The following is a 24,862-nucleotide window of genomic DNA, read 5'->3' as shown; positions in this document are numbered from 1 at the left end:
CAGACAACTCCTCCACTATTAAAGTCTCCCTGAAGCGCAACAATAAAGCGCTGGCACTGGCCCTCAACGCGGAGAAGGCCAACGCGCAGCGGCTCACCCAGGAGAAGACGGTCCTACAGAAGGAGGTGGAGCAGTGCCACTTCCATAATGCTGCCCTGCGCCATAAGCTCTTCTTCTTGGTATGGCACGGGTGTGAACGGTGCGGCTAACATGGGGAGGGCAGGCAGCGCCTGCGCTACGGCCTTGGGAGAAGTGGGTGACCTGCTGCTGATTGTCTGTACCGTCTGTCTCCAAAACATGCCACCATGCACGGGCTTGCTCTTTCTCGCAAGCCACGATCTAGTAGAACTTGATCCCTTCTCTCCAGAAGGGCTCTGTCTTGCTCTGGCTACCAGCATCTTTGTTGGAAGAGACATTTTGATTTAACATCTTTATGGTTTTTCTCTCTTTGTTACCTCAACGTAGAATAACACCTTGAAAGAAATGGAAAAACTTATGGCTGCAATTAAGACGGCCCGGCTCTCTGAGGTAAGCTATAGAGTTTGTGAGCACACTGCTGGTTGCAGTGGGAAGGAGGCTGTGTCTGGTTCTGGCTCTTGCTTTGTGTTACCTGCTCACTTAAGTATTTGATGCTTCTACTTTGTTTCTTTGCTTACTTGAAGTGCCCTGGATGCATCTTTAGCTTGATGTTAATGGTGATTTCCAGAGCTGGGTCTCGGGTAGCTTCTCCTACAGGAAAGGCTCCAGTTATAAACTGCCTTCCTCTGGGTCACTGGCTCTATTGACCAGGAGGCTCTTCTGCAAGGTCAGATTGTGTCTTTAGAAATTCATATTTTTTTTTTTTATTGCCTTGTCGGCTCTGGTTAGGGACAGGGTGCTTTTTACATGGCTTATCTCTGGCAGGGGAAGGTGGGGGGAAATCTTTCCGGTCTCAGATTATCTAAACTAATTTAACTTTATCCTTAAGCCCATGGAGATGTAATCTTACTCTGCTGCAGCCGGTTGCATAATTTGTGCTGTAAGTGACTTCCCTAAGGTAGCAAAACCCTCAGAAGTTTGTTGTAGGTGTAGCTTTTGACCAATATGGCTGATGACCTCTGGGGAGGCTGATAAGCTTCCTTCACCAAGGGACATTGCTGATGCAGTTCTGTTGAACCTTTTTGAGTGGGATGGTGGGACCTTTGTGCTGTCTGAAATGGGAAGAGGTCACTGGCAGTACTGGATATATTTTCCAGGGATTTGGGGTCTGATGTCTCTACTAAAACTGAAATTGAGCTTCATCTGTCTGTGTGCTGGGTGGGAGGGTGCCCAGGGGTTTGCAAGAGCTTTAAGCTACCCTTCTATTGCTCTGCTCCCCAGTTCTGTACGAGTTCTGCGTCCTTGTCCAATGGCCAGAAGAGCAGCATAACAGAAGATAGCTGGGCTGATGACACCACAGACAGTCGGCTTGTGAGGTAGGCCTGATGATGTCAGATGTCACCAAGCTCATCCTGGTTTTCTACATGCTAAACTTCCTCTTGTATTTTACATGTACGTATCCCATGAGATGTCTTCTAAAACCCTACTGCTCCATAGTTTCCTTTACCCTGTGTATTTCTGGTGCCTTTCTTTGTCTTAGTTGCCCTGTTGCCAAGTCTATGCAAAAACTCTCCCTTCTCCCTCCTTTGTTTGAAAAACATTATCACTTATAGGTAGTTCTTTCTTTGCAGCTAGTGAGCGCTACGAGGTTTCCTCCCTCTGTTCTGTGTTGCCTCACTTAAGTGGTAGATCTTTTGGAGGCCTGTCCTTTAAACTTATTGCTGTGCTGATATGTGCTACTGTAAAGAGCATCCCAGGTCTGCTAATGGCAGAAGGTCCTGTGATCCTTTCCTAGCAGAGGACTCTAAGCGTGTGTGTGTGATCAGTAAAACTATCTGTATCTGTGCGCTTAGAAGTTGCACCTTTCTTTACGTGGGCTTTCTCTTCATAAAACAGCCTGTCTTTACCGTGTGCATCCTTGCTATGGTTATCTAAGGATGCAGGAGTAGCTTGGCTTGCAGAAGAAGGTGATGTCTCTGTTTCCAGCTGATATTACTAGAATAAGTGGCCCAGTCAGTGCCTCTTCATACTCTGTACACCAGAGAATTTTGAAGAGTTTAGGTGCCATAGTTGGCTGCTTCAGTGTTTGTTGCAGATAAATGCTTGATAGTCATCTGCTTGTGTGATGTAAGTTTGTTTTGGGAAGAAGGTCAGAGTAGAATCTCTTAGGATACATTGAAGTTCTGTTTCTTCTCTGTCTAGTCTCTGCTTTGAACACAAGGAAACCGTTTTGGTCCTCAGAGGGAGCTGCCCACAGTCATACCTCCAAGCAGCACTGTTGATGTTTCACAGAGAACTGCAGTTGCAACCTGTGTGCTAAAAGACCTTCCTTGTTGCTTCAATATATTTTTCTGCCACTTCTGTGTCTGCAGGGGTGCGCTTTCCTTATGATTTGTACTTCCCCAAAAATGAGAGATCAGTCCTGGCCGGGCAGTGTGTGTTCTTCGCTTCAGTGCCTGAAGCCTTCAGAAATGCATTTCAGCAGCTTTGGATGGGGGTGAAAGCTGGTGCTGTCCTGCTGGATTTAGGGACCTGTCACAGTTATGGAACATGCTCCGTTGCTGTTGTTCTCTGTTACCAGGCCTGCAGTGATGCTGCTGAAAGCACCTGTTTCCAAGCTATGTGATGGGGGAAAGCAAGATAGCAGCTCCACAGCAGTACAGACATCCCCAGTAGATCTCCAGAGACCAGTTCCTGATAAGCCCCGTGAAATTGTGCCTATTGTCTCCAAAGTATCTTTGGAGACACCACAGCTAGCTGAGAAGCCTCAGTCCTCCCAGGAAGAAAGTGTGAAGAAGCCGTGTGAAGCAGCAGAAACGGAAGAGGCTTTTGTTGATTGTCATGTCTTTGGGGGTAAGTCTGTATCTTCTGCTGTTCTTCTGGAATACCTTTGCGTGTCTGGGTTCAGAAATGAACCCAGACACATAAGGGTGTTCCGGAAGAACAGGTGTTTTTGGCATATTGGCGGGTTCTCAAGATAACTCATCAGGTTCCCTGGGTAGTAGGCACTGAGCTTACATATGCTTTCCAGAAATGCCTGAGTGTGCTGTCCCCGAGGATCTGCCTGAATGCACAGCTCCTGTTTCTTGTGGGCATGAACAAATGTATATTCTTCTGTATCTGTTGAGCTATTCTGATCCTGCTCAGCAATCCCCATGCAAAACCTTGGGAGTGTTATATAGTACCCTGAAGGAGAACTGTGTCTCTGGTGGCTGTGTTCTTTCCCCTGTTGAGTTTAAATGCAGTTAATAGATGATAGCAGAGAGCAAGTCACCATGAGGGAGGGCAGTGTTTTTGGGGCAGAACAGATTAGCTCTGTGCTGCCGTAATAGCCTCTCCTCTTCCTTGCAGGGTAAGGTATGCATGCCAACACTTTTCTGATTCTCTGCTGTTAATGAATCCTTACCCTGCAGGAGGGAAGAAGGCCAAAAGACAATTAAGTCAAGCATTGTATCTTGCCACTTAATAGTTTAGTTGGACTACTTGGCTCCAGGAGGGCTTTTTTCATGCCTTCAGTAGGAACATGTGATGAGATGATATGGCACTTCATCTTCCCTTAAGGTGTTAGTGGAGAAGCATAGGTTTGCTGAGGTTTGGGAGTTGTTAGAGAATGCCTCCGTATACTCTGAAGATGGAATGGTGATTAAGCTTTTTTAGCGGCTGAGTTGCAAGTCTTACGAGTAAAAACTCTTTGGGTAAGGCCTGCTGTCCTCCTTTTTGGTGTGTATATACAGGCTTTCAGGTTTGTGGTTGGTTGACTTCTGGTTTGGTTTGCCATACCAATAATAAAGCTCTCATGTAAATCTTGAGTATTCTCAAATATTAGGGCTGCTGGAGGCCTGGAATGTTGCTTTGGGCTCCTTTTCTGTTTCAAAGGCCAGCTGAGCAATTCTGCAACACGATGACGTTGAGGAGTCCCTGTAGTGACAGTGTTGTACTTTTTCTAGCCTCGAGATTCATGGCAGCATGCAGGGTGTGGGTTTTAGTGGAATTGAGAAAGCTGACGTTTTGCCTCTGCGTTTCTTATTCTTAGGAATGCGTTTTGTCTTTCCCACAGAGTCCTTGTGTGCCACCCAACAAAATCCCAACGGTTTGCCAGCACTTACCTGGGAAAGTCATCCTCTTCCATATGAGGAGGATGAGATGGTGAAACGTTTCTGTGACCGTCTCTCACAAGGGTGTGTTACTCAGCGGAGGAAGCGTTCCACCCTGTTTGCAACAAGCACTCCATCTTCTGGTGTGGATTTCTTCTCAAACATCAGTTCAACTCGAGTGTCCCAGTGGAGTATCACGAAGGACAGTAGCAGCTCCAACAAAAGTAACACACAGCTACAGCTGAAATCTCCCAGCTCCCTTGCTTCGCCTGCTCAAACTGCTGCTGATTCTGATATAAAATCTTCAGGTAAAGAGGTTCTCTGTGATCAGCCACAGGCTGAAGAAACTGTGTGTGATGCTGGAATTGATCCCAACTGTAGCCAAGTCCCTGAGCTTGTTCCTGTAAAGGTGAAAGGCAAAGGTAATTGCAAAACCAGTGAAAAAACATCTGTTAAAAAGGCTAGCACAAGAAAAAAGAAAAGGAATTCAATTAAAAGCGATGCAAAAGGTGGCTCTGATGCCCCTCAGGGTGAAGAGAATGCCCAAAATGTGAAGAAACTTCTTCAGCCAAGCGTTGCGGCAAATTCTAGTGGGCCTGAAGTTCCTGAGATGAATCAGGAAGCTTGTGTGGCAGCTTTGGAAGGGATGAACAGAGGCTGTGGTGCGAACCTACGTTCCCACTTGCCTGATGAAGTCCGAGATCTCAGGAGAACGTATGTGGTGAATCCAGCACAGCTGCAAAATCTTGAAAGTGGTGACTTACTGCAACAAGTTAAGAAGGAAGCTGTCTTTGAGATCCAAAGTGTGGAGAGCTTGTTGAAAAGCCCAGTTCATGCCTTCTCAAGTCATAAAGCTCCCTCAGATGATTCTGGTCTACAATATTCACTTTCCTTGAGGAAAGAGACCTCAGGTGTATGTGCTTTGCAGCAGGACTCATCAAGTGTGAGCACAAAGAGCATCAGGAGGAAAACCAGCAGGAAAACTAGAGTAATTATGCAAAGAAATCACTCTGATGAGGAGAATGTGCCAAACAGTGTGAAAATATCGGAGGCTAAAGCTGAAGAACAGCCTAAAAGAAGCCAGTCAAGCAGGAGGAAGACTGTCAGGGAAAGCAGTTGTAATGATCAGAGAAATGAAGTTGAGGTTTCTGGGCCATGTATTGGTGCTGAAGGAGTAGCTAAGGAGAGCGCAAAGGATTTACCAGATAATCCTAAACGTAGCAGAAAAACCTATGTTGTCCGTCCTTTGGATCTTACAGGAAACTTGGGCTGCATCAAGACTGATTTTGATGGGGATGAAATTGTACCTTCCAGGTGTGTTCCTGGGAGCAAAGCTAGCAAAATCCCCAGAGTTCAGAGGATGGTAACTGCTCAGAGCAATAAAAAGTGGACGGGGGACCTTCAGGAAAAGGGGCAGGCTGAAGTTCACAACAACATGAATGCCTTTAGAAAAGAAGCCTATCCCAAACCAAAGCCTCTGAGGAAGGAGAACACTTGTAGTCCTTCAGAGACTGATTCCCTGGCCAGACAGAGTGATGGGGCCGGGCTGCTTCCTGGAAGTTCGGCAGAACTTGTGTCCGGGCAAATTGTCCTGATGGGGAAGCTCTCCTGCTTTACAGATCTCCGGTCTGAGCCGGACACCTTCCTTGAGGAGCAGATAGCTGAGATCTCACTTACAAATAATCTTATGAGCATTTCAGACAGTCTCGAATCCTCCGTTGTGACCTGTTCTGCAGCTTTGCCTCATGACTCCAGGCTTACAGATCTACCAGGCTCCAAGAGCTTAGGTACTGAGGGCAACAAAATCCCAGAGAAATCCTCTGTTTGGGCAGAGAGCACTCTGATATTTAAAGAAAGGAGTGTAGAGGAAGTACCTGAGGGAAGAAACCAGGTGGAGTTAAGTGCTGAAGAACATTTTCAGAGTTCAGCTTTGCAGGAACCTGGTAAGTCGTGGACTGGGGAGGGGGTGTATGTTTGGAGAGTGTACAAAAGTCCATGCAATGAATGCTTATATTTCTTCTCCCCTGCCCTCCTGTTTTTTTAAGCTAAAGATCACTGTTGGACACACTGTTTATGCTTCTTTAGTATTCTTAAGAGAAAAGATGCTACTGGATGTCTGAAGTCTGAGCCCAGACTTTCCACTTAGTGGGCAGTGAACTAAATGTTGGCCAGGCATTTCTGTGGCTACATTTGCTTGGTGTTTATCAGCATTCCTGCAAAAATTTCTGGTTGCTCTTTCATGTATGGATTCTGAGGAGAAGGCTGAGAGCATGTGCCGAGAGTCCCTGTTTTCTCCCTGCTGCTATCTACAGGGCATGTCTGTCTATTTAGAAAAATCTATCTAATGCAGCCTGATGCCGACCACTGCCTGCTAGAATCTGTGTTGTTGTGGCAGAGGGTGTGATGAAGATGGCAGGCTTTTGGTTCTGGATGGTTAATGCTGTGAGAATTTGGACTTTGTACCTTTAGGTGGCAGCTGCTATCTTCAGTGCAAAATTGTCAGAAGCTACCTAAATTCTCCTCCTTTCCCTCCTCCTCCCCTCCTTCCTCCAAGGCTTTGGAGGGTGTATCCCATGACTGTTAGTACAGTAGCTAAGCTGAGTCTTTTTGGGAGCTTGCTGTTACTGGATACTCTGTAAAGAGAGAAAGTTGTTTTGTGTTTTTTTTTTTTTTTTTTCTTCCTGCTGCTGTTCACAAACAGGTCTGCTGTAGCTATATACTTTGCAGGGGGGAGGGAGTTTGTTCTCCTGCCTTCCCCCCTCCTGGTTGACTTCTTTGAAAGGTGCAGCAAACACTGGCAGGTTCCTGTGTCTCGCTAGAAGTCTCCTGGGTTGTTTGGGTGCCTTGAGCTTGCTTTTTCCTCTAGACTGTAAACTTTTGGGGGTTAGAATTGTCAACTACCATCCATACAGGGAGAGGCTACTACACCTGGGCCCAAAGATGCTGGCACCATTAGTGACCTGTGCGTTTTTCAGTGAGGAACGTGATTTGAATCATGAGCTGACTTACAGGTGTGGGATTTTTGGACAAAAAGTCTGCTAAAGTTAAAGGTGATATTGTTAGGGTTGTACCCTGCGCTGCAGTGTTCAGAGAAACCTAGTAATGCAGTCCTTCTCTTCTGTTTGGCAACTCTATTTCCTAAGATGGCTGGAAATGATTTGGAAACGTTCTGATCAATTCATATGTGAACATCTGTCTTTGCAGAGATTAGGCCACTGCAGGACTTGACCAATGCCAGGACTCTGTCTTCCCCCAGCTCAGAAGGAGCTTCAGGACGTCCGTCTAGGCGGAGACGGGACCCTGCCTGCTATGCAGAGCCAAAACTCAACAGGTTGGTATTTAAACTATCCCTTTCCATCCCTGTTCCCATGCTGCACCCCCTTCTTCTCTCCATCTCTCCTCTGCATGCATGCATATGCATGCCTGCCAAGGCACTCCCTTCTCTCACCAGTTGGGAACGTGTTGAAGAGGGCTTTTCTTGAGAGCCAGCCTTCCTCACTTGCATGACGTGCCCCATCTGTCCTTGTCCACTGCCAGTCTGTCTTCCCTTGTCCTTCTCTACCCTCCAAGTTGCCTGTAGCGGTTTGCCTGTACAGATAACCTCTCCAGGGCTGGATCTTCTGTCACTTCATGTGTCTTTCAGCTCCTCTTACCCTTCGTGTTTCTTCGGCCCTCAATTCCACCATAGTTTAGTCAAGCCGAAATTCTGCATTAGCACAGATGCCTGTGCAGGCTCCTGGTAACATGCTACTGAAGATTTGATTTCCCTCACTGAAATGAACATGCCTCTGAGCAGGCTACCTGTGTGCTACTCCAGTGGTAATGAGGGACTAATGTGAGGATAAAATACAAGATAAATAAGGAAAGCTTAGGGAAAGCCCTGCTTTTACTTGGTGCCGGTTTCTGATATCCAGAGTTCTATAGATCTATACAACAAGTAGTTCCATTTTAATCAGATACCTGTGAAGGAAACACTAGGGTTTGTGGAGAGTTTTTTTCCATGAGCAGGTGGGTTCTATATTGCCTTTTCTAGCAGATATGAATACCAAAAAAGTAGCTCTGTCTTCTCCCACAGAAACTACGGAATCAGTACTTCCAGTGGCTGCTGTATAGGACCACTTACCTCCTAAAATGATGCCTTTTGTTATTATACTACTGAGTATTACTATGTTTTTTTCCCCCTGAAAAGTGTCACAGTTGGAACTTCTTGTGAGGAAGTGGTTATACTAGGTCAGAAGGCAGTCTGTACTGTCAGAGCTGCTCCTGTACTGGAGGTGGAATAAACTGTACCACTCGGTCACCTTCTGGCGGAAACATTTCGGTAAAAACAGAAATAAACTAACTTTGCAGACTGAAATCTTATACATAGTCAAGAAATTCCTTGACAGTTCCGTCTAACCCTTTTGGTTCCACAGCAAACTGAGGCGGGGCGACCCGTTTACGAACACGGAGTTCCTCCACTCCCCTGTCTACAAAACCAAAAAGAAGAAAATGACCAAACCCAAGGCAAAGACCAAGAAGATCAAAGAGGAAAAAGAATGGCTTCCTGAATGATGTCCCAGGGCCAAGGCAAGCAAGCTAATACCCATGGGATGAAACAAGGAGCCAGAAGTGAAATAGTGGTTAAACAGGGAAACCCTGAGCTCATAGCTTGTGTATCTTTGCAGGAATATCTCTCGTGCTTTGCGTAGCTTATTTTGTATTTAATTTTAAAGTATAAATAAAGTCTCCTCTATGTGGACAGTATAAAAGCTTTGTGACCTTTGTTTTTCTCCTCTCTTAAATGCTGGGGTGCTTGTCTGTGAAGGCAGCCGGTCTCTCCTGGAGCCTAGAGAGAGCAAGCCTTGGAGAGCTGATCTTCTGGCACTGCAGATACCTGCAAGGCTGCTGCCTTTGGTTTGGAAGGGGTGCAGCAGCCCAGGCTTTGACAGCAAGCACGAGAGTTGGGCTTTGCAACCACCTAGTGTTACCTCCTGTGGAAGAAAGCTTTTTTACAGGTGGAGCTGTCACTGGAGGGAGTTGTGTCTATGGGCGATTGCTGAAGCCTTGGACAGTCCTAGAAGTCCGAGCTCTCTGCTGATCTTGGAGAGCCATATCATGTTATTGATTAATCCTCTTCCGCTGTATTTGCTGTCAGTGAGGATGGAGTTAAAGACTGAGTCCTTCTACCAGTCTTGAGCATGGCAATCCCCAGGACAGAGATGCCCATGTCTAACTGCATAAGCACTAAAGGTAAGCTAGGCTATTTTTGATCAAGGAGGGCTTTTGCTGGGGTCCACTGATGGAAGTATTGGTGCAAGGGCCTATTGCTGTTGGTGGGAGCAACATGGGGCTCTGCCCAAGTGCTCTGCAAAGCAGCTGGTATACTGCAAAGGAGACACAATCATGTTTCAGGAAACTCTGTCCTCTGTTGTGTGGTGGACTGAGTGCCCGCAGATCTCCAGAACTTGCTTTGATAGGGTCCACTGGTGCCTAACTTTCAAGGTTATTGATGTTAAAAGTTTGAGGGAGCAGTGGAGAGAGAAGTGATCATATTAGTAAAGGAGAAGGGAATGTGTCTCACGGAAGCAGGAAAAATGGTCCCTCTCCCTTTCCCCATGGCAGAGCAGGGACGGAGGCTGTGTTCCTGACCGCACTGACTTCTTTGTCTCCCCAGGCAGAGACAACAGTGCTCTTTCCTCCCCTCAGCACTACAGCAGCGCCTGTGAGTCCATGTGGATGGATTGGGACCTTCTGTACTCTGCAGAGTCCTTCAGAAGATGGAAACGTGTTAGTACTGAGGGGAAATAGTGTCATCTGCAGTCAGGTAAATGCTACTTCATTGCTTACACTTAAGCTATACTGTCAAGGAATTAAAAAAAAAAAAAACCCAAAACCCCACACTCTTCCCTTTTATTTTTTCATTTTCCTGAAAAGTGCTAAAACTCTTGTACTCCATAACTCCAAAGCATGGATAGGAGCTACTAAATAACAGGGGAATTAGCTAGAGGTGCTGTTGTATTATGACAGGCCTGCTTGTGACATGGTAACTTGAACAATTAATGTCAGAAGCCAGGAAGGAAAATAATTGGATCTCAAGGTGTTCTTGATGGATGTTTCCATTGCCTTCATGTGTATTCAGCAATGGGACTTTTTTTGAGCTGCACCCTTCTTACAAGCTTGTGTTAGTAACAGAATACCAGACTATGAACTGTGCTCCTTCATACTGAAGGTGCAGTGACAGCTGCTAGCAACTGTAGAGCTATGTTTCAAACGTGCTCATCCCTAGAGAAATGTTAATGCTAGCTGATCTTATCTAAGATGACGTTTCCTTCTTAACTATGGTGTTTGCAGCTATGTACTAGCTTTGAACAGGAAGTCTGTTTTGTTGGCTCTGTTATTTTTGAACGAGCCTGGCAATAGGGCGTAACAATAACGGGGAGGGGGAGATGTGTGCAAGTACCTGTATGTCTCTATTTCACAACAGTGCTAATCTTTGTATTTAAAGAAAAGTGGGAGGTGAGTTTGCAGGTTAGATTTCAGCTATGACCCTATTCATTCCTGCTGAGCTCATGTGTAGCTCTCCTACCAGTCAGCTGCCCCAGGGTTCTTGTCTGGTACCTCCAATCAGTGTAGTACAGGCAAGAGCAGGTTTCCTGGAGTAGCCATGAAAACCGAACAGCATGAGCTCCATACCCTTCCTCCCCGCAGCCTTGGCCTTACCCTTTCTGGCTTCCACTCCTCATGGCATAGTTACTGTTGATCCATTTCCCTGAAAGCATCATCTTTTGGCTGGGAACTAGCAGCACCCTGTAGAGATTATATACTCCTACTGGGGCACCTTTGTCTACAAGCTCATTCATCATCCCACTTGGATGCAGGACTGGGAGTACAGAGAGGCCCCTGGCTGTCTTGCCCTGACCCTGTGTAGGCTGGCTTTTCTATCACAGGCTTCAGGACACTTTTCCAGGGGAGTTTTAACTTGGAGCAGTGCTCCAGGCAGACAATTTCATGTGCAAGCTTCCCTTTACAAAGGGCTCTGAGGTGCTGGTTGGCAGGCAATGGAATTGTTGGGCCTTTTTTGTTTCAAGGGCTTTAGTGGTAGGTGGAGACCCTCAAGGAGGCGGTGGGCCAGTCCAGTACTTTGCCTACAATGACATGAAGCTGCTAGCCTCCACCTGCCAAAGTAAAATTGTAAAATCCCAGAGTAAAATATCAGTGCAAGTGTACCTTTAGCTTCCTGTGCACTACCTGCTGCCTTCTGCTGTACTACAGCTGGCATCTTGCCCTGGCAAGTACAACTTAAAACTCTGCTTTGAGAACGGAGAGACACTTTTTTCCGTATTTACAGCACATTCTAACAGGATCTTCCCCAGCATGCACTGGACTGTGCTGAAAGGTCCTGGAGTTTATTTCTGATGTAGAATGTCCCCCTATCCCCAAATCACACCAAGGGAAGACAGACACAACAAATGTTAGTTCGCTTTTATTTTAGTTTGAACTAAAACATTCTTAAAAAAAAAATGGAATAGTGTTTCACAGGACATCATAATCTGAGTTGCTGTATCACAATACAAAGGGTAAGTAGTAGCCCGGACAACTGGAGAAAGCAGTTTTGCACCTTTATGAAGTGTAGGAGGGGGCAGAGGTAACAGTTCCTATGCTTTACATCCAGTCAGGAGTATAATTAAATGCATAGCCTGCATTTAAACACCGCAGCATGGCTTTCTTAGGCTAAATAGCCTAACGACTTGTTTCCAGCGTTTACTAAGTGCTTATTCTCCTCCAATGCTACAGTCCTGATTTAAGAAATCCCTTGGTAGCAGGATACTATGCTCTGGTTGGCACTAAAAGATACATTAAGTAAGAGAGGAGCTGCAGTAGAGCTGGCAGTTTTGTGAGCTCACTTACAGTCAGTGGACAGTACTGGAGAGATAAGGACGGTTCTGGTTTCTGAGGTCTGTTGGACAGTAGGTCAACTGCTGGTTTAACCAGAGATGTGTCACAGACTGGCTTTCAGTCTGAGAGTAAGGGAGAAAAGGAGGAAGAAACACAGATGGTAGAAGTCAGGGAGAAGAACCTCAGGACTTCTGTGAACAGCATTAGGAATCCAGACCCGCTTTGAGCTTGAATCCTATCACATTCATCTGCTTGGCAAAAGTAAGGCTTAGCCCAGTAACCCAAAGGGTTTAAGAGAAGAGGGTCTTTTAAACATTAAAAAAAAAAGTCTACATGTTCATTTCTTCTAGCATTTGAAATATTACACAACAGAGCGTGATCCAGTACCACTTAACCAGAGCGTAAACAGGAGACGCTTTGCTAGTGGAGCTCAGGCAGAAGCTGGGCCTTAAAGTTTGGGTGGAGTGGTCAGCTTCCCATTCAAGTTTTCAGCAAGCTTGTCCATGAACTCAAAGGTGCTCAGGTAGTCAGCCCGTGTAACACTGAAGGGAGAAACAAAGCAAGACAGACGTTAGCTGTGAAGCTGCTGAATGCTCCACTAGGGGAAGACTGCTCCGAGCTTTGAGTCTTGCCTCTAAAGCTACCAGAGAGTCATCAGGCTGAAGTCTTTTGCCAAAAGGCTCTGGAGAAGAGGTAGCCAGGTGGTGTTTTGCAGTGAAGGTCTCCACCCTAATAAACGGACAGGGAAGGATCTGGCTGGTATAGTCAGCCTGTCATAGGAGAACTCCTTGCAGTGTACTTTTGTTTTTGGTTTTTTTCCCCCCCTGCAAGTTTAGCACTCCAGTGGAGACAGAGCAGCCTAGACTACGTTGCTTAGGGCAGAGAGTGGCTCATGTTCTCTTTGTACAGCACTATGTATAGAAGAGCTCTGTTCTGTGACCAGACTCCAGGAATTCCCCACCATGTGCACTACTAAAATGAATTTTCAGCAATTGTTTTCCAGAAACAGTGTAAAACAGCCCCTCCAATCACAGCTGTGATTACTTCATGCCCTTACTTGGGTAGGCCCTTAATGCAGGCAGCAAGATCCTTTGTCATGAAGCCAGATTCAATGGTCTCGATGCAGACTTCTTCCAAGGCAGTGGCAAAGTTCTTGAGGCTAGTGTTGTTGTCCAGTTTAGCTCTGTGAGCTAGTCCTCTTGTCCATGCAAAGATGGAGGCTGAGAGAGAGAACACAATTATTCTGTCTTTTAGGACTCCCTGGGCATTGTTCTAAACTATCATGTAGAACAGTAATTTTTTAAAAATTATGAATAAAACTGAAAATAGACTGAAGAAAGCTAGTAAGTCTGATATGAGAAGGCAAGCTCCTATCTTCATCTAGGCATCCTTTGTATTTTGTGCAGCTCTAAAGAAAAGCAAAACCTGGAAACTTCCCCCTGCCTCCTGCAATCCCCTCTTTGTGCCACTTTAGCTTATTTCTTCCTGTCTAGGTCAGAAAGAATGACCTGTGGTGAGACTCTAGTTACACAAACAGTTGTCCTCACAACAGAAGAGTGCAATCTCCTTCCCAATATTGCATTATACTTGTGGTCTCTCTGCAATTGCAGAGGATTCTTTCCCTCATGTCCTGTTCTAGTGCACAAGTAAAAGGTTTGGAGGTTGGCTAAGGGTTTTGCAGCATTAGGGAGGGGAATAGAATAAAACCAACTAACCTAAACCTTAATTACAGTGTGCCTATGAGCCCATCACTCCTAGAAGAACAAGAGCATGTCTTGGAGGCCAGGTTATATCTAGCTTATTGCTCAAATTCAATCTGTTCCAGCCTGCTTTAGCTCCAGGCTTTAGGCGTTTCCATGGAAGACACACACATTATGAACTAACAGTTTCATCATTTAGTGGTGCTAGGCTCTGCAGAAATGAGGTGTATGTTCTTACTCCGAACCTTTCCTCTATATATAGAGACCACTTAAGGACAATGAAAGGCAGCTCACCAATAGGGTTAGTGGAGGTTTCTTGGCCTTTCTGGTGCATGCGGTAGTGACGAGTAACTGTGCCATGAGCAGCTTCTGCTTCAACAGTCTTGCCATCAGGGCAGATCAGCACACTGGTCATCATCCCCAGAGAGCCATAGCCTACAGTGGAGTACATAGTTCAAGAAGTCCAGTATTTCTTCTGGGCAGCTCCCATGTGAATCCTGCTCCCATCCTGCAGAACTCTCCCAGTCATGACAAGAGCGAGTCTTCCTTAGCAGCTGTGCTGCTGCTGTCACTAACTGGCTAGTTCTGACACTTCCAAATGACAGCCTGTCTGAACAGCAAGTGCTGCTGAACCAAGAGGTACAAGTCTGCAGATGTTCTGCCCCATTTCAAGAAACTTCATTTTCCCACTCACTTGTTAGACAGTTTTCTCCTGAAAAGGTGCAGTCTGAGAAGGGAGATTCCTAAATAATTGGTGTTGTGCTGCCAATTGCAATCTTTCCCAGAGGGGATGGGAAACAAACCGACTTTGTATCGACAGCAACTGCTCTAGTGAAAGGAACTGTCAGCTAGGAAAACTGAACTTTCATGTCACTTTTAACCCTGCAGGTTTCAGTGATCTGTGTCTTTGAAAACTTCTTTGGGTAACAGTCCAACATGCCTCTCACAGAACAAGGATGTAATTTACTGGCATTACTCAGGAAGAGGAGTATTACACAAAGCCACATGTTGCCCTGCAGGTTTCTTCATCTATATATGTTTTGGCACCAGGCAGTTTGGTTAAACAGGATTCTTAAGAACAAGCCTGTAAAGTTAAACATATTAATCTCTCTTTGCACCTGAGAGCTGCTTTAGGTCCTGAAAGTTTTCTTGCTTGTCTGCAGAGTATCTGCCAGTATGCTCACCACTCCTCAGTGTAACTCAGCTTTCAGTGACTGAATCCCAGCTGTTTGGATAGCTTCCATTAAAGCCTACTGGTGGTCATATTGCTAGGAACTGCTACTCTATAAAGTCTTATAACTAGATGGTCTGCATTCAATGGATTTTTCTTATTGAAATGAAACCAGAAATTCCTTGCTTGCTTAACTATCTTCATGACTGCTGCAGCTTTGAAACATAAGTGCTGAAACCCAGCATCACCTGTTGGGCCACGACATAAGATCTGACGAAAGGTCACAAGCAGCAAGATACTGCTTCTGAGCCTACACCAGCGTAGCACAGGGAACATCTCGTACCTTGTGCAACAGAGTCAGATTGCACATCTCCATCGTAGTTCTTGCAGGCCCAGACAAAGCCTCCCTCAGATTTCAGAGCCTGAGCTACCATGTCATCAATGAGCCTATGCTCGTACCAGATCTTTTTGGCTTCAAACTGGGACTTGTATTCTCTGGAAAACAAAAACCAGAACACCCTGATATATAGATTACCACCTGATAAGTAGATAAAAACAGGGACTTGCAACTTGTGCAAGTACTTGAGCATAGTGAAGTGCCTAAGAGCAGAAAGTGAAAAACTATAAAATAAATTTGCGTTGTCTTTGCTCTTTTCTTCTTCCTCACTTGTTTTACTAGGGCACTGTGAGTCTGTTTCCGTCTCAGAGAATCTGTTCACAGATACGGAATCTGTGGCTCTCTATCAGGGGAGATGAACGCCACAGCCAGGTTTAGCAAAGCTTTAAGTATCAGCTGCTGTGTCCTGCAGGACAAGGGAAACTGACAGGGAAGCTGTCCAGCACTTCCAAAGTGCTGCCGAACGCCTGAAAATGCTGAATTAGCTGCAGCGGCTCACAAGGCTGGAGTGAACGTTGCTGCTCTAGGCTGATGCGCTATGATAAGAAGTACACAACTGTCCTAGTTACCTGTCATAGATCTCTTGGAAGATGTCTTTAAAGCGGCCATCGTATCTCTTCAGGATGGTGTTTTTGGTGCTCATGTAGAGAGGCCAGCCTTTAGACAGTGCCATTTGGAAGGAACTGTGGGCAAAGTCCTTGATAGACTGGTCAAGATTGTACATTCCCATGGCCACACCACCACAGCCTGTTAGCAGAGGACAAAGAAATACAAACCAGTTAGGTTTAGTGCCCTTTGGTTAAGGACTTGCCAGTCTTGTCATAGCACTCTGGCAGGCAAGCTAGCGTTATCCCCCGTTGTCCTGATGTATTTCTTATTTTAATGCTGGGAATTCTTTGAGAATTCATGCCATCAGCTCAAGGTTGCAGCAGTCCTGTGATGGGTGAATACGGAGATGTTCTTGTTCAATAGCTAGATACATCTTATACTGTGAGCTAACAGCTCTGTGATACTTCTGACTAATACAGGCCTAAGATGTAAAACTGTGGGACAGGAGTTGAGCCTGCTTGCAATTTCTACTAGTGGAATAAATAAGAGCCTTTCTCACCAACGCAGTAGGCAGCAGTCTCAGTCAGAGCTAGAAATGGGTTTGCTCCCATCTCTAGTGCCTTACACTTTCAGGCTTCAACTGAACCGCAGAACTAACTCCAGCTGTCAGAGCCTGCTTTGCCTAGCTCCCATAAACAAGGCTCTGCACACATCCCTGTGTCTTATCTGTGTGTGTTTGGCCTATCCTGCAGCTTTATTTGCCTGCTCAGGCTCACTGTAGCAAGTTGTGGGAGAACACACAAATCCTCGGAATGCAAGGGAAAGTCCTAGGAAGGCTCTGAGAAACTATTAGCACTCACATGAGTTAAGCTGTGCGATACAAGTGGACCAGCAGCCTGAATGGATGTGTCTTAACCTTACAGCTTGGCTCCTCTGGGGAGGAGCAGCATTCAGATCAGGCAAAAGGCTTGGTTATAGGTAAAAGTAGCAGCATTTTTTCTTCATGAAAAAAGCTCTGCTTTCAGAGCACAGGTTCTTCTAGTTTTAGTGAAAAATAGATACACTTTCTGGTTCTTTGAGTGTCTCACTAACACCACCTCTCCAGTTGGTTGTGCTGTACCTTCATCAGGGACCCTTGCTCTGAGAACTCCCCAGATGGGTTTTTTCCTTTGGGGGAGGGGAGAGAAGGGAGGGAAGAAGGAGGGAAAAGAGAACAGGAAATCTTTCCTAATATTCACCTGTCCTTACAGCCAGTGGATAGATCTGCCTGCAAGAGGGAGAGGGGCAGCCAGAGGAGGTTTATTTGCTTTCCAAAATAGGAAGGTCATTTTAAGCAATTATTGGCAGGGAAGGGAATTCCTGCTGTTACCAGTGAAAATACATGTTGTGTCCCTGTCTACCTTAGCGAGTCAAGGACAGAACAGGGTACAGAGACTGTGACCCCTGGAGCCATGATTTTTATAGTTAGTTAGGTGACAGCTATCAAGCTTTATTCAAATACCTACTTGCATGTAGATTAAAAACCTGTTGCAATGATGCTGTGCTAATGCCAACTAAAATCTCTTGATTCAGTGTCAGGGCTGAAGATATTAGTATAGTAACAGGACAAGATTCCCTTATGCACTGTAGAGATCTGCTGGCACAACGGTTACTGGTGGAGAGGAAAGTTTCCCCCAGAGCAACAGCAGCAATCTGTTATCTCTGCCCTTCCTTGCTTTCTGCTGGCTGCTGCAACACATCAGAGCAGTAAATCAGACTGACAGCTGGAGCTACTAGAAATCTCCACTACAAGGCTCACCAGTCAGCTATCAAATGACAACGGATTTAAATTTGTGCAGATTAGGACTGGCAGTGAAACAGGTACCTTCCAGGTAAAAGGATATGTAATGAGATATTAGTGATTTGGCTACCTTTGAGCAAGAATGGCAGAGGAATCTTAAATTCTTACATGTGTGGGTCATTGGGCAGCCTTAGTACCCGTTTGCCACATCAAATGCATACAAACTCAGACTCAGCGTGCTGTTTACATTGATGTATTAAGTGTGGAATGCCTTCTTTCTGCCTACAAAGACTTAGGTAAGTCAACATCAGGCCTCAAACCATGGACCCTTCAACTGCTGATAGCAGAGAGAGGTGACTGGTGTGATGTTTTCCTGAACCCTGCCCCTAGCAAAACACCTTGTATTCTAGCAAGGTTGGCAAAATTGATTTTGACTACAAAGCTCAGCCAGTAGCAGGATTCCATTTCCTGAGTCTAACAGTGTCTATAGGCAGTACAGCAATATTGCTAGGAAGTACACAGATACCTTTGGGATTGAATCTGTTACAGAGAAAGTCTAAACACTCAGGACCATTCTCGTCAAATCTCCCTTCCATCTTGTGCAGCAGGGATCAGTTCTCCTTTCTATTGCAGGAATAGAGACTCTGCTTAATGAAGAAAGGTACAAACTACAGAAGTATATAAAGCCCAGCAAGACAGGAACAAAAACCAGAATTATACCTAATCTGTTATCAAATATACCTCCCTCCCCTTAGGATAAGTACTCTTTAGATTGCAAGTTTCCCTCTGATCAGAGGGGGCAGGAGGTAGTATCACTACCAAACAGTCATCCCACAGAGCATGACAGATGGCCAGTCTAGTATGATTATGTATTTGATATGCTGCTTTGATCCCAGGAAGATAGGAAGTAGACTTGAAGTAGCTTTCACTACTTCCCAGATAAATGAAAGGGGCCTGGACCTTCCCCTACTCCACCTCCAGAAGTCACATTGCACCATGGAACGCGTCTGACTGATACCTTAATGTTGAATTAAGCAAAAAATACCAGTTCCAATCACAACTTAAAAATAATACCTACTTTCAAAATTATGGACCAAATAGGTGACTGGTTTGCCTCCATCTTTTGGAGTGTATGTCATCTCTACTTTTCCAGGCCCAGGTACCACAAAATCAGTTGCTCTGTACTGTTAAAAAAGAATTGAAAGCATCATTTTTATCTGTCAGGAAGGCAGAACCACAAGAGACAACCCACACTCATGTTTGCATGTCTGTACATCCAAAGGTTGCTTTGTCTGTGAGCAGAGAGGCTTTAATACAAAAATCCAGATCACAACTACTGATCTCACTAATAAGGGGGAAATCACAGCACTATAACAAAAGCCGTTATATCTACCCACCATAGGACACCTGAAAGACCAATCTGTAGTAAAAATTCTTTCTAAACTTGTAAGTTGGTATACATTTTGCTCCTTTGAGCTAAATGGACTCAAACAAAACACTTTTTCTTTATATTTTTAAATGGTGTTTCATCTTTCCAACTGTGTCCTGGAACAGCACTACTTAAGGTTACATTTCCATTAATCTGTCATCCTTTTTCATGTAGTTCCCTTCCAGTTCAAGAAATTGGATCCTTGAGCTGTTCTGAAATTCACAAGTGTCTTGCTCGTGTCCTTTACACGTTCTCATATTATTCCTTAACTGTAATCACCTACTTTGGCAGGGTTTCAATCCTCCCTCTTAATCCTTTGTTTCCTCCTATTACAGTTTTGACCTTCCCAGTTATTCAGTACTATCGAGTTAGGGATGTTAGGCCACGTTCTTTTCTAGTGTCATGGTTAAGCAGTTTTTTTTTCCCCCCCCTGTTGGAAGCCTAGTATTTCACTTTCCCACCCAGGAAAGTTTGTAGCCTGCCCTCAGTAACCTTCCCCCCCCCCCCCCAAAAAAAAAACAAAAACAAACCAACAAACAAAAAACTGGCTCTTTTAGAAGACTTTCCTTCTGTCCTGTTTAGTTGCTCTACAGAGTATCATTATTCGTGGATAATAGTATGGCCAATATTTATCCTTTGGGCTGCCCAGAGGTGACTATACCAAGTGCCATCATCTCAGGACTTCCCATGGCCTGGAGAGCTCTGGCAAAGGACATGTCCCTATTCCCACCCCACAGCTGAGGTTCCCAGTAGGATTATCAGTTTGTCTTCAGAAGCGCTGTCTAAATCTAACCCTGATGCTGATGCTCAAGTCAGTCCATGGGGTAAGGTGGGGGGGGGGAGGGGAGAAAAGCAACTTTGTCCACTTCTAAAAATCACTCAGGTCTATTTTTGCCATAGGCCACATATGCTACCAGGAAGCACTTCCAAGGAGCAGAAAGGCTGTGGCAGCAAAGAAGGTGAGTTTTGTTGGCAGCGGTGTTTTTTTGTTGTTTTTTGTTTAAAAAGACATCATACTCAGGGAGGAGGCTCTGAAGGGGTGAGGAAGGCTGACTTAGAGAAGGGAATTATACCTTGTGCTTAGGTACAGCCCCATCTAATCCAAACACAGGTCCTTGAATACTATTTCTATAGCTGCACTGTCTGAGGAACACAGGCATGAACAAGGCTCTCCCATACATACTGGGCAAGCTGCTGCACAGAGTGCTAGCAAGTACCTCTCCCAGGTGGAGTGCAGGGGGTAAAGCAGCAGCCCAGGGATGTCTGAGTCTCTGCAGCTCTACACCAGCTCAGGGCTAAGACTGTTCAGCTAAAGAGACAGGTAAGCACTGAAGTGACTCACTTGGTCCCCATAAGCATGACGGCCAATGACAATGGGTTTCACCCATCCAGACACCAGCCGGGGGATGTTCTTGCAGATAATAGCCTCCCTGAAGACAGTGCCACCTAGGATGTTTCTAATTGTCCCATTAGGAGATTTCCACATCTGCTTCAGCTTGAACTCCTCCACCCTTTTCTCATCTGGAGTGATGGTTGCACACTTTATGCCAACATTGTATTTCTTTATGGCTTCAGCAGCTTCCACAGTCACTTTGTCATTTGTAGCATCGCGATTCTCCATGCCCAAGTCATAGCTGTAACAAACCCAAAAAGACAGTCAGAGTTACCCAGGGCTTGGGTGTGTGTCCAACAGGAAAGAAACGGACTCTGTGCCATAGCTGAAGTCATTCCGCTTCCATTCCAGCAGCAGTCACATTAGAAGAGAATATAGGCTCATATATTGATATTTCTGCTGCTGGTGGGAAGATGGAGACAGGACAACTTCAGTTTATGTCTGAGGCGCTCTGTCAGTGTGGGACATAGTCAGTGTCCCCTTCCCTTCTAAGCCCAGGCTGAAAGCTCCATTACTGATGGTATGGAGCAGCACAATCCCCAAGTAGTTATGGGCCTTTTCTTTCAAGCCTCTTATGCCGAGGGTTCTGGCTTCCTTTATATCCTGAAAAGGAGAGCCACACTAAGCTTCAAATTGAAAGCTATCTTGACAACAGACCCACAACCCTGCTCTGCTGTGGCAGTAAATCTGCCAAAATTCCGTTCAACCAGTCAGAGGAAGCGCTCATTGCTACTACACTCAGTTTCAACAGCTTTTGGAGAACGGGTGCAGTGCCTAGTGTGGGCTAGCCCTGAAGCCCAGCCAGCTGGGCATGAATCTAGCCATTGTGCTGGCTCACTCAGGGGCCTGCTTCCCCTCCTCCCCTCCCTCCTTGAGGAGGGATGTTTCCCAGACTCTGCGTGTGTGTATTATGCTGCTGGGTTCCTGTTTGCTTGGGTCTTGACACAAGCAAGCAGAAAGCCTGATGTAGGTGGCATACAAATGCCTCCAAAAGTAGGGGAAAAGGTCACACTTGTGGGTTTAATAATGGCTGACACCACTGAAAGCCTCTTTCCACACAGCTAGGAGCAATGCAGCTGGATACCTCTAATAATAATTATAGCTCCGTGGCTAGAAAGGGAACGGAGAGCTTAGGTTCTGCTTGACAGGATGCTGTAGATTATGTCCCTTTTGCCAAGCCATCAGCTAGTATCTCTTATCCCATAAGGGAGTGCAGGAGCTCAGTCTAGGCTTCGGGAATTGCAACAGTTAGTTCACATTGCCAGCAACCTGCCTGGAACAGGGCTCAGGCCTACAGGTAGCAGGGCAGAGTTTGTGCCTTGCAGCCACCCTTTTGCCCTGTGGGTAGGTCTTCAAACAGTGGCATGAGGCCATAAACCTGCTCAGAGTCCACAGATGCTGGAGCCTGAGTCAGGGAGTGGCTGAAGCACTCCATGTTTCTAATAGCCTAGGCTGCAGGAAGCCACACAGACTGCCCCTTGCTTGAAAAGGGAAGGAGGTGAGTGCAGAGAGAGAAGATGAAAATACCATGTCTGAGAGAGACCCTCAAACACACAGCACAGGAAAAGAGGTAACTTGCTATTGAGCGTTCACTGGTTACTGCTGTGAGGAGCTCGGAGAGGCTGCCAAAAGAGGGTTTGCCATTATATCTTTGCCACAAGCCTACATTTTTTCCCAGAGTAGTTAGTAAGACTGGCCTTTAGGTAAATTAACCAGGGGGTCACAGACTTGAAGATTACAGGTCTGGGAAGGCAGAGGTTAACTACGTGCTCCTTGCAAAGAGCTTGAAGATTTATCAATGCAGAAACAGCTAGTTGGCCTCTCTGCACTAGCACTAGAGGAGCTGTAAGGCTTTCCAGCAGTCCATGAAACAAGATCAATGCCTAATGTTGCTTGCAGACTGGCTGTATATCCCAAAGAACAGTTACCTGTGCAAATCCAGATCTATATAAGGGAAAATCAGCTTTTCTTTAATCAGTTCCCAGATGACCCGGGTCATTTCATCTCCTTGCATCTCCACAACAGAGCCTCCATGGATTTTTGTAGACATCTTGAGCTACAGTAGATGTAAAACAAAAAAAGAAAAACAACCCCCCCCCAGGTTAAAGCACCCTAACACACACTGATACGTACACGTCCTGCACTTTTACAAGACAATTAGAAGACAGATACTAACACCGAGTACAAGACCTCTCCTGAGTCTTGAAAATAGCCATAGTTTATCCCTGATTTCATGCTAGCTGGTGTTTTTCTTAAACCCCCAGCACTTACAGGCCTTTTTCTGGAGATTAAAAAAAAGTTCTAGTTCAGTTGCCTGCTTTCCCCCTTTACTGAAATACTTGAGGTTAACAGGCATTTATTTTAATAACAGTTGGTTCAAATTTCTGGGGGCTATCAAGAGCACTACGTTGTCCGATTCATTTGCTTCCCTCCTCAGGAAGGAAGCAGGTAAAGAAATGAAAGGGCCACATCAAAAGCACTTTCTCCTGACAAGCTTTATTTCTGATGTTAAAATAAGTACTGGGCAGATTTGTTTTCTGCAGGAAACAAACGTTTCCTAAGGTATTTGCTCACAGGACCTAAAAAGCCAAACCAAAACAAACAAGACAACCCACCACACGCTGAACTCTGCCTTCTATTTGTACTTTGTTCCTTGACAAAGAACAACCCCACACACCACTGAACTGTTCTAGCACAGTGCTCTGCTTTCTAGCATTTACAGTTTCTTGATTCTCAACGCTGATTATGCAAGAGCTATGACTTGGCAACTTTTTCCTCTCAAGACAGCCCAGTTCTTGTATGCAGCCATCTGGATTACTAGAATGAGACACCAAACCCTTGTGCCTGATGTTGTAGTCTCAGATCCTGAAGTCCACAAATGGCCTTTATCCAGAATGAAGAGTCCTACTGAACAGTCTATTCATCATTTAGTGAGAGGTGTAAGATGTTGCAGTGCAAGAGCCCCAGGCTGTAAGCAGTTAGTGCTCGCCTACTCAGAGTTCTTTCATTAACTTCGTTTCCAAGCGTCCAATCCATTACACATTTCTACCTTGGGAAAAGAATACAGGATTTCTGACTAAGCTTTGTTTCAGGTACTGCATCAAGGTTTGCCACATAATTTAATTCTTACTATTTAAAAAAAAGGAAGTCTCCATAACTCACAGCCTCATGTTACTGATAATTTCATGCAAGTACATCAGCCCGATTAAGAAACCGGTCTAAGGCACTCTCATCCTGTAGGAAGATAATATTTGGATTCATATTAGACCTTCCTAGCCTTCATGAAAAACCTTCAAGATCACTAGAACATGATTTGGCTGAACTCAGTTTATTTATACAAGTGCTGTGCACCCAGTTTTCTATTGCAAACTTTTATTAAGGATCATCTTGGGGCCTAGGCACAGGATTACTAGTCAGGAGACTTTGTGGGTTGTGGGTTTTTTTTTTTTTTGGGCTTTTGGCACTTCTACAATCCGAGAAGCTCTGGTGATTTGTTTAGGCCGAAAAGGTAGGCAGACACCCACGCACCGTCGCTGGTTCTGCGGCTTGGTCCCTGCTCAGGGCAACGCAGGGAAAGAAAACAGCGTCGGTCTCCGCGCAGCGGCGGCTCCTAGGCGAGACGCACCTGCCCCGAGAGCAGCCTGCCGCGGTGCCGCCGAACCTCCGCGTTCATCTGGCGGCGCCGCTCCCCTCCTCCTCCTCCCCCCCCCCCCCCCGCCCCGGCGGCTGTCCCCGGCGCCCCGCGGGCGGAGGCAGCGCCGCGGCGCAGCCCAGCCCTCCCCCGCGCGCCAGGGGCGCTCCGCGCTTTCCCCGAGAGCGCCCGTTCCTAGGGCCGGGCCAGGCCGGAGGCAGGGAGCAGGCCTGCGCCGAGCCCCCTCCCCGCGGGCGACACAAAGGGAAGGAGTCAAAAAACAACAAAACAAAACAGGCCGGCCGCCGCCTGTCCCCCTCCGCCGGGTACCGCGGAGCCCCGTTACCTGCGGGCCGAGCCGGTGCGGGACGCGCGGCGACGCTGGGCCCGGCCCCTGCGCGCAGCCTTTTATGGGGCGGCGGCACCGCCCCGCCGCCGCCGCCGCCGCCGCGGCGCCCCCTGGCGGCCGCCGCAGCCCGGCCTGCGCGGCTCGGCCGGCGCGGCGGGGCGGGGCGGCGGGGCGGGCGCTCTTGGGCGGGGGGCTGCGGCCCCCTCCGGCGGGAAAGGCCGAGAGCGGGAGCCGGCCGGGAGGGGAGCGGCCGTTGGGCGAGCGCGCGGGCGGGCGGGCGGGAGGGAGGGAGGGAGGGAGGCCGCCCGCCCACAACGGCTGCCGGCGGCGGGTGAGTTCAGCGCGAAGCCTCGATTGGCGCTGCCTGGGCGCGGAGCGCGGCCATCGGCGGGCGATTGGGCAGGGCTGGCGGC

At 46.6% G+C, this 24,862-nt stretch overlaps 2 protein-coding genes across 9 annotated transcripts in view; one reads left to right on the top strand and one right to left on the bottom strand.

The window, feature by feature from the left end:
* The window catches only part of LOC104153029 (shugoshin 2), a 43,031-nt gene extending 34,112 nt beyond the window's left edge, over positions 1 to 8,919 (top strand). For both annotated transcript variants that reach the window (XM_068947978.1, XM_068947977.1), the window contains 7 exons: positions 4 to 179; positions 466 to 528; positions 1,360 to 1,454; positions 2,660 to 2,931; positions 4,136 to 6,115; positions 7,377 to 7,503; positions 8,588 to 8,919. In XM_068947978.1, the coding sequence (XP_068804079.1) occupies positions 484 to 528; positions 1,360 to 1,454; positions 2,660 to 2,931; positions 4,136 to 6,115; positions 7,377 to 7,503; positions 8,588 to 8,726 (2,658 nt within the window). In that variant the 5' untranslated portion in view covers positions 4 to 179; positions 466 to 483 and the 3' untranslated portion in view covers positions 8,727 to 8,919. The remainder of the gene's footprint in view (positions 1 to 3; positions 180 to 465; positions 529 to 1,359; positions 1,455 to 2,659; positions 2,932 to 4,135; positions 6,116 to 7,376; positions 7,504 to 8,587) is intronic.
* Positions 8,920 to 11,624: 2,705 nt separating this feature from the next.
* On the bottom strand, positions 11,625 to 24,559 carry IDH1 (isocitrate dehydrogenase (NADP(+)) 1). Of its 7 annotated transcripts, XM_068947973.1 has the most exons (11): positions 24,447 to 24,497; positions 23,632 to 23,703; positions 23,306 to 23,514; positions 22,398 to 22,525; positions 20,419 to 20,710; positions 18,726 to 18,831; positions 15,888 to 16,065; positions 15,265 to 15,416; positions 14,045 to 14,185; positions 13,108 to 13,270; positions 11,625 to 12,592 (listed from the first exon to the last, which is right to left on the bottom strand). In XM_068947973.1, exons 4-11 carry the CDS (start codon positions 22,517 to 22,519, stop codon positions 12,499 to 12,501), a joined length of 1,248 nt encoding a protein of 415 aa, XP_068804074.1. In that variant the 5' UTR covers positions 22,520 to 22,525; positions 23,306 to 23,514; positions 23,632 to 23,703; positions 24,447 to 24,497; the 3' UTR covers positions 11,625 to 12,498. The 7 variants fall into 7 exon arrangements, with proteins under 7 accessions (XP_068804074.1, XP_068804072.1, XP_068804073.1 ...); XM_068947971.1 differs by lacking the exon at positions 23,632 to 23,703 and having other exon boundaries at positions 23,306 to 23,518; positions 24,447 to 24,559; XM_068947972.1 differs by lacking the exon at positions 23,632 to 23,703 and having other exon boundaries at positions 24,447 to 24,512.
* Positions 24,560 to 24,862: the final 303 nt, after the last annotated feature.

This window comes from Struthio camelus, chromosome 6 (genome assembly GCF_040807025.1).
Source record: "Struthio camelus isolate bStrCam1 chromosome 6, bStrCam1.hap1, whole genome shotgun sequence".
Taxonomy (NCBI): Eukaryota; Metazoa; Chordata; class Aves; order Struthioniformes; family Struthionidae; genus Struthio; species Struthio camelus.
This window is presented reverse-complemented; position numbering and strand designations above follow the sequence as displayed.

Excerpts from the sequence above, each read along its gene's own strand:
- IDH1 (XM_068947971.1), bottom strand. The coding sequence starts at position 22,519 with ATGTCTACAAAAATCCATGGAGGCTCTGTTGTGGAGATGCAAGGAGAT. Across the intron at positions 18,832-20,418 it reads GTCATGCTTATGGGGACCAA|TACAGAGCAACTGATTTTGT; the intron begins GTGAGTCACTTC and ends CTTTTTTAACAG. Across the intron at positions 12,593-13,107 it reads TGCATTAAGGGCCTACCCAA|TGTTACACGGGCTGACTACC; the intron begins GTAAGGGCATGA and ends TTCTCCCTTCAG.